Source organism: Sycon ciliatum, unplaced genomic scaffold, assembly GCF_964019385.1.
Source record: "Sycon ciliatum unplaced genomic scaffold, ocSycCili1.1 SCAFFOLD_1045, whole genome shotgun sequence".
Lineage (NCBI taxonomy): Eukaryota > Metazoa > Porifera > Calcarea > Leucosolenida > Sycettidae > Sycon > Sycon ciliatum.
This window is the reverse complement of record NW_027044654.1, coordinates 1-8,425: the sequence shown is the minus strand read 5'-3', so window position 1 is coordinate 8,425 and position 8,425 is coordinate 1. Positions and strand designations below refer to the sequence as shown.

At 51.8% G+C, this 8,425-nt stretch overlaps 1 protein-coding gene across 1 annotated transcript; it reads left to right on the top strand.

Moving 5' to 3' along the window:
• Window positions 1-1,688: 1,688 nt before the first annotated feature.
• LOC135830507 (NPC intracellular cholesterol transporter 1-like) lies at window positions 1,689-7,122 on the top strand. The gene is made up of 2 exons (XM_065342756.1): window positions 1,689-4,970; window positions 5,925-7,122. Exons 1-2 carry the CDS (start codon window positions 1,689-1,691, stop codon window positions 6,486-6,488), a joined length of 3,846 nt encoding a protein of 1,281 aa, XP_065198828.1. The 3' UTR covers window positions 6,489-7,122.
• Window positions 7,123-8,425: the final 1,303 nt, after the last annotated feature.

Below are 8,425 nucleotides of genomic sequence, written 5' to 3'. Positions count from 1 at the left end.
TGTTCACGAGGTGTTAGTCGCGCTGGAAATGGAGCGTCTCTGTAAGTTTGTATCCCTGGCGATGCTTTGGCCTAGTGAGCACTACTTGAGTACTAGTTACAGTACGAAGTGGTGCTCTTCTGACACAATCTTCCGAATCCTCAACCTACCCAAGTCAAGTGATGAGGGGTGAATTCCCCGAAACACTTTTCGGCGAGTGTGTTTCTGTGGTATAGCGGACTAAAGAATAGGAAACGTGTTTCGCAATATTAATTTTCACGATGCTATTTTGTACATAGAATTCCCATTCAGTTTTTGCTTTAGTGTAGCCCTGAGGTCGACTCACTTATTTATTTTCTACCCTTCCTCTCTCCGTATTTCTGTCCCCCCCCCCCCCTCTCTCTCCCATTCCCTCTGTCGTCCACATTATAGTTAATAAAGGAGGCGAAACAGCCTGCTTGTGGTGCAACGTCAAATACACTTCTACAACAACAACAACAAACACTGTGTATTGAGCAGAGAGTGGTGCTTTCTTGCTGGTTTGCCGAGTCGAAGGTTCGATGGACTTCTTGACAATCCTGTATGCTCTGGATGACAGTCGTGAGTCAGTCAAGTGTCAAGTCAAGTCGGCGGAAAAGAAACGGTGTGAGCTCCGGCGTTGGGAGCAAACACCTTTCCTATGAAATCATCGCCGAAGTCGCCACCACCAGGGGAGTCGCCAAAAATCGGTAGTTCACGACTCCCTGGCTACCACCGTCTCGTAACCAGGGATGTTGTATTAGCACAGTACAGCCCTACTGGAAAACATTGTGGAGAACACTGAAAAGGAAACAGTACTCGTACCGATAAAATAATACCCCTGGCATTGTACTACTCCCTGCTCATATCGTGAGATGATGCCAAAGTACCGGTATGCCCTACTATCATTTTACTACTCCCCGATCACCCCCCCCCCCCCTTCCCCGCGGGCCTAGTGTAGGGTACGTAGACCAGGTCTACAAGCTGGGTACATCATGGTACATGCACCCCGAACTCTGAACTGCATTCGCGTATTTCTAACGGTCGCCACCACGTGTAGCTGCGAAGCGCGCATATTCGGGGGATTGTACATCTATGCATGATCTACTCCTTCAAACCAGGGAGGAGATCTACTGCTACTCCCTGCTTCAAACAAACTCGGTGAGTATTCGGGGGATTGTACATCTATGCATGAATGGAGCTCCTTCAAACCAGGGAGTAGATACGACTCCCTGGATCTACTGCTACTCCCTGCTTCAAACAAACTCGGTGAGTTCAAGCAAAGACGTACAAGAGTCAAGATGGTCTACACCCGGTAGATCTACCCGTGCCTTGCAGATCTGTGGTAGATCCACCCAGAAGTAGATCTACCGTTGAGTCCATGCGGTCGTACATGTGGCCACATGTAGATCTACATGGTTGTCCGAAGGTGAAAGTAGCAGTTGGCAGTTGTTTTGAACTGGTTCAAGTTTAAACGTTTCTTCCCGGCTTTGCTTCAAGTCATGGTTTTCATGGGGCGCGTGGCCACCTTTCGAAACCAACTCACTGCAGGTCAACCTGGCAGCATTTCCAACAGTTGATAACCATGCATGGCCAGCTCGGAAATTCCCTTTCTGTTGCTAGCACTTGGGACCCGTGATGGCAGCAGTTCGTTGTTGATGCACGAATCTGCCGGTGTTGAAGAGTGTAGGATGAGTTCGGCGTGGAAGTCGGCCAACAACGCGGCAGATCGTCTCTTCGCCGGTTATGCCAGCATTGTTGTCCGGTTCACAGCGCCAGTGTGCGGACTTGGTGTGCTGCTGGCAGTGGCCTTCTCGCTCGGCCTCCTTCTTGCCGATGTGGACAAACGAAACGTGAGCGAGCTGTGGATCGACCTGGACTCACGACTGGTGAGCGAGAAGGCAGAGTTCGAGAAGTATTTCGGTGGCCTGACCCGGCAGCTGACCAGCATTGTAACACCCTCCACTGCTGGAGAGAGTCTGTTTTCTGGCGATGACACAGCCACAGTCCTTGGCAACTCTACTTCCAATGGACTGGCTGCGTTGCAGCAGGCTATGCGTATCTGGGAGAACATAACGTTCACCTACGAAGGTAACACGTACGGGCCGAGTGATGTGTGCGAAAAGCCAGTTGTGCCTTTCCCGTTCCGGCGAAACCAGAGCTCGGCCGAACTGTATGGGCGCTTCTCCCAGTGCATGCAGACGGAAACAGGATTTACGTCGTTCATCTATCCCTCGCTGCAGACACAGTACTCTGCACTTCCAGCTAACTACACTCCTGTTCCGCCAGGCTGGGGGATAGATGAGTTTCCCTGCTCGAGAGCCAGTACGTTGGATTGCTTCAGAGAAGGCGAGGAGGTCGACTGGCCCATCGCACTCCGCCAGCTAGGCCATGTCTCACTGCCACTTGCAACAGCTGTCACCACAACATACGGCGCCTTCCTCGATGAAATTGCCCGGACTCCCGTGGATCTGTCAGTGTTTGCGCCTGGCTTTCCGACGCTGACTGTGGTTGAGATTGTTCTTAGTGGTTTCTTCGTGCCGTGCTGGTTTTTCACCCATGACGGCAATCTCCAATGCCTGCTGGCTTCTTCAGTAGACTTGAGCACACAGCCTGGCCGTATTGCGGGGGTAAACGGAAGTCTGAACACGCTTATCACCCCGCAGCGGGGCAGCCTGGATCAGTTCGACCCTTCCGGATCTCTCCGCGGGGCCGTCACCGCCGCTCTCAGCCCTGTGGTTACAGCCCTGCCGTCCACAACAAGCCGCGCTGAACTGGAGACCCTCGCCGAGCAAGCAACTCAGATCGTTCTACGCGTTCTGCAGCCCGTTGCCGGTAGCAACGCCCTTGTCGGCTCTCTTCTCCTGTACCTGAACTTGAACCGTCGGGTGAAAAGTGGCCAGCTTCCCGCCGCTTCTCTTATTGGAAGTAGATGTTTGGGTGCTGCCGTGGCTGGCCATCTTGGTGTAGCACCGGGTAGCCAGAGTGCTGCCGTACAGGCTGCCAGTGCTGAGTTGGTGGAAGTTGCGCAGTTCTTCAGCTCTGTCGGTTACTACTGGCGGCCCAGCTACAGGACGATGACGGCAAGTCAGGTCGTCGAGCACGTCAACAGTGCGGCCAACGCTCAGCTGGACCCGGCCGTGCGAGGCGATCTGTCCGCGTGCATCCGCGGCGTGGCCAAGTGCTGCCAGGCGTGGAACGGTGCGTTTGTGGGCACGTCGATTCACACGGCGGGCACGTCGCGACCCGGGAGGCGTCGCGTTCCCCGCGTCGGCTTCTCCAGCCTGGACCTGTCCAGCATCACTCTGGTACGCGCCGGCTGGGAAGACTACCATCACAACAGCCCGCAGTGGCAGGATCAGCTGCAGCAGCGCTACCCGTCCGTCCAGTGGAACAGCGAACGTCGCCGTGAAGACCTGGCACGAGCATTCGATGAGAAGCTCACCAACGAGTGGCTGAAGCTCTATGAGCGCCAGTCTGGCTCGTCGTACGGCCCGGGCGAGCAGTTCTCCTCCATGCGTTTTGATTTCAGCACTGGCAACTCGCTCACCGACATTCTGGAGCAGGCGGGTTCTGTCGAGGGATCGCTGCTTGGGCTCAGCTATGGTGTGATGGCCGTGCTGGTTGTTTTATCACTCAGCAACTTGGGCGGCGTGCTCGTGAACTGGAGCAACAAGGACGAAATGCAGCTGGCCCTGGTCGACTCGCACGGTGGCCTTGGCTTGGCTGGTCTAGCTGTCATAGGCTTGAGCAGTGCTGCAGGCCTTGGCTTCTCTGCGTTTGTACAGATCACCCTGAACGGTCTGACCATCAACCTGGCGCCGTTCGTGTCCCTGGGTCTCGGCATCGACGACATGTTTGTGTTTGCACACGCGCTTATCACGGTGAACGACCGCCGTCGCAGCCCGCAGGACAACATGGGCGACGTGCTGCGACTGGCCGGCCCGTCCGTCTGCCTGACGTCGTTCGCCAACGCCGCCGCCTTCATTCTCGTGTACGTCGTACCGGTGTCCGCCGTGCGTCAGCTCGTGCTAGTTCTCATGGTCTCCGTGCTCGTCAACCTGATCTTCTTGTTTCTCATCTTTGTTCCGATCATGGTGTACGACATGCGCCGCAACCATGCAGGGCGTATGGATCTGTGCTTCCTAGAGGGGCCGACCAGAATCAAGGATTCCACTTCGGAGAAGCGCCCTGGTCTGATTGCTCAGTTCATCGACAAAGCCTACGCGCCCTTCCTGTCCAACGTCGCTGTGAAGATCGCCGTGCTTGTCGTCTTCGGTGGCTTCTGTATTGCTATGCTGTGGCACGGCATTGTCAGCAGCAAACATGGCTTGCGCACCAGCGACATTGCACTGCGTGACACATACCAGCGTGACGTAGCCATCCTGGCGGAGGACGTCATCCCCATTCAGAAGAGCACGCTGGTGACTGTCGTCGGCAAGCGGCAGTTCAGCGACCCAGTGGCCCAGGAACAGGTCATCAACTTGCTCAACTCCCTGGATCCCAGCCCGCACATCGTCAATGGCACGCGCGCTCACGATCTCAACTTCCTGACAAATTCGACCGCGTCGATTCTCTTCTTGTACGACCGGCAGCGTAGCTCTGGTGCTCTTCCAGCTCAGCTGCAGTGTCCAGCCGCTGGGGTCAGCACACCCATCACCAGCAAGCCATGTTACGATGCCATCTTCCCGGTCTGGCTGGCCACTGCTGGCGCCGGCCTCACGCCATACCTCTACTGTCAGGGCAGCGGTGGTAAGCGTGCTCCGTGCGGCAGTCCTGGTGCCGTTCTGATGGCGACGCGTACCGACTTCTACATGGATGGCCTGCGTGAGCATCAGGACCACCTCGACGCCATCAAGGACATCCGCGCCCGCGTGGATCCGTACAGTAACAGCGACGTTCAAGTGTACCCAACGGGCTACGTATTCTACTTCTGGGAGCAGTACTTTGGCATAGTCACCACCTTGATCAGTGTAAGTAACTAACTGATTTGTGTGAGTAACTATTAAAGTAACTGATTTGTGTGAGTAACTATTAAAGTAACTGATTTGTGTAAGTCATTATCTGATTTGTGTAAGTAATTATCTGATTTGTGTAAGTAATTATCTGATTTGTGTAAGTAATTATCTGATTTGTGTAAGTAACTATCTGATTTGTGGAAGTAACTATCTGATTTGTGGAAGTAACTAACTGATCAGAGTTAGGAACTGATGTGTTTTTAAGTAACTAACTGATGTGTTTAAGTAGCTAACTGATTTGTGTATGCTAATAGAAAGAGTACACCCCTGCCCCACATGATCAATGAGATGAGTGCTGAGCAATAGACTTACTAGTACTGCTTACTTGTGCATTTAAACGGCTCATCCTTCAGGGCGGTGGCGCTTTGCGCATGGGAAAGCTCAGTCTAGCAGAGTCTTAGGTGAACTGAGAATCTTTTAACGGCTTTTCCAGGGAATGTGTTAAGATTAGGGCTGAAACAATTATACCGAATACTCGAGTACTCGCTCGGTTTTTTCAAAAATAATCGCACTCGGAATAAATCAGAGTACTCATTCATACATGGTACATGCATTTACCACAGATATCTGGCGTTTCAGAGCAGCAGTTGGCAGATATTGATAAGCAGACTATGTGGTGAACATTTGTTCACGAGTAGAGAGAGCCCAAATGACCCACCAACCAATATACCCGAGAAAAATGACTGCTACTCGCTTCGATAAGGGTTGTATCATGTGATTTTAAGGCCCTTGGTGTGCAAATTTTGGGTGATGAAGAATACTCGAATATTCGATCGGAGAAAATCAGAGTACTCGAACTCGGGATCTCAGTGCCAACTTTCACCCCTAGTTAAGATCCACCTCTGAAATCGATAACACAGAAGGCTTACTATTATCATTATATCCTTCTCCTCTCCGTGTTGTTGGCAGGCCATTGGCTTTGGCCTATTGGGTGTTTTCATCATCACCTTCGTGTTTCAGCTCAACCCCTGGCTGTCGCTCATTGTCTGCTCCGTTATTCTAATGATTGAAGTTGAGCTGATCGGCCTGATGCCCGTCATGAACGTCAATCTCAACGCCATCTCCATCGCCAACCTGGTCATCTCCATCGGCATGGCCGTGGAGTTCACTGCCCACTATGCCCGGGCATTCCTCCTGGCCAGCGGCAGCCGCAATCAGCGTATGAAGACTGCCCTGCATGAGATGCTGCAGCCGATGATCAACGGCGCACTCAGCACCATCATTGCTCTCTCTGTGCTCTCCGCCAACAAATTCCCGTTCTTCAGAAACTACTACGCGCTGACGTTTGTTGTCATGGTGCTGATCGCGTTTGTCAATGGACTCCTCCTTTTGCCTGTGCTGCTGAGTCTTATCGGGCCCCCGGCCAGAGAGTGTAATGCTGCTGTCAACGAAGCGACCCATGATGCAGTCATGGAGGACATCGGGGACAAGCAGCAGCAGCAGCAGCAGCAGCCAGGAAAGGAAACCGTGTAAATATAACACCGGCGATGAGGCGCACCAGTCTTTGCACAAGAGTATTTCTGCACATGGCAACTGCTAGCTTCAGTTTATGTGACTTACTGGTGCACCTGTTCCCCTTCCCTTTTTAAGATCTTTCCTTCCATTTATTTAGAACCAATACTTTTCTCACACTATGTTTTACTCTATTTAAAGACGGTTTGGACAAGAGCCGTTTAGCGTCTACGGATTCTGCCCGTGGCCATAATATTCCATTCCCTGTGTGTTCACCCTCAGTCACCGATACCCATGCCCAACAATATCCAGAGCACGGCGCAATATTTTCGTAGAACTTTTAGGCACTCTATTTTTAATTTATTATAAATATAAGGGCGAACTCTCTTTGGTATTACCGGTACTAATACAAGTAGTAGTACTAACTTAGTGATTTTTAAACGCAATGAGAAAAAAACGAGTTGCGTATTCGGACCATATACACCATTGGCAAGGGTTCGGTGTCCATTTTCTAAAATTGTTTTTGTTGTCATCTCGTCAGGATATGTTTTAGAGATTTGTTTAGACTCCCTTTTTAATTTTTGAAATTCCAAAATTATTGGCCATCTGCCAACTGATCTCCGGTGTTTAGTCCTTCATTATAAGAATGCAAGGCAATGCGAGTGTGTGAAAATTAATGCACGACAAACCAGAGAGTAGGTGTTGATACTATTGTCCCTGCTTCAAACACTGACATCAGAGTCTGGGTAGTGCAGTTTCTCGGTAGCGGCTGCGGGCCAGGACACTGGGGATGTGTGCTTGGTGAGCCAGCAGCAGAGGAGTTCAACAGCAGCGTTGCCATCAGAATCGACTTAGTTCATAAATTCTAGGTTTCTCCGTCAACTCGTGACTAGACCCCTGGCCCAAATAGCCATCCGATCTTCGTGTGACCAGGAGTAGATTACTATTCTGCATGAACCGGTACGGACCCCAGCACTGCAGCAGGTCATGTCTGCAAAGTGCTAGCTCGATGATCACGATGGCACAAAATTATTCTGACGTCTAAAATAACCATGATGAAAGTACTTCAGTCAGAGAGAGAGAGAGAGACAGCAATGAGAGATCAACATGTCGGGATCTCATGGGGAGGCCGAGAGAGAGGCGCAAAAGAGGATATTACTTGGTGGTAGATGCGAAGATGGTCATGCGTGATTCAGGGCTGGCTCGGGACTATCGCTCCTGCCAGCCTCGCGACCCGGGACAATGCGTGTGGTGCACCACGGTGAAAAAAAGCATACAATCATGCACAGTATCCATACAGCTTCTCATGCCAGGCTGCGTTGACCATGATTCGGCTGAACTTCTATAATAATAAGGTACCTTTTTGCATCTGACGGCTCTAATAATAGTACTTGTAGTACACGGTTAAAAGTCCCTGGCCTGAGCCAGCTGTTGCGCGCCGAAGACAGACATTGGCAATGGCCGCGAAGGGAAGACGGACGACGTGTGCAGCTGCTGCCTGTGCTGGTTGTCACTCAGCACACTGCCTGAAACTATCTGTGTGGTTCTGAGTGCAGCAATTTCATACTTTGTACGTTTACAATACCAAGCTATAATGGTAATGGGGACAGTTCTCCTAGGCTACAGTGTGCCTGCTCTGCAGCTAACAATCGTCATGTAACAACTTACGTATAACCAGGGAGTCGTCAAATACCGGTATTATTTTGACGACTCCCCAGTTATGCGTGACTTTATTCTTTAATCCATGGTTGTGTGCTCCTGAGGTTCATCCACGTGTGTGTGTGTGTGTGTGTGTGTGTGCGCGCGCGCGCGCGCGCGTGTGTGTATGTGTGTGTGTCCCCCCCCCAACCTCAGTGGAGCCGTGTTGTAGTGCGCATTGTGCGTCCTGCGGCCGCTGCTTCCGTTCGGCCCAGGGCAGGAATACTAGTAGACCCCGCTGCTCAGGTTCTTCCTCGGCC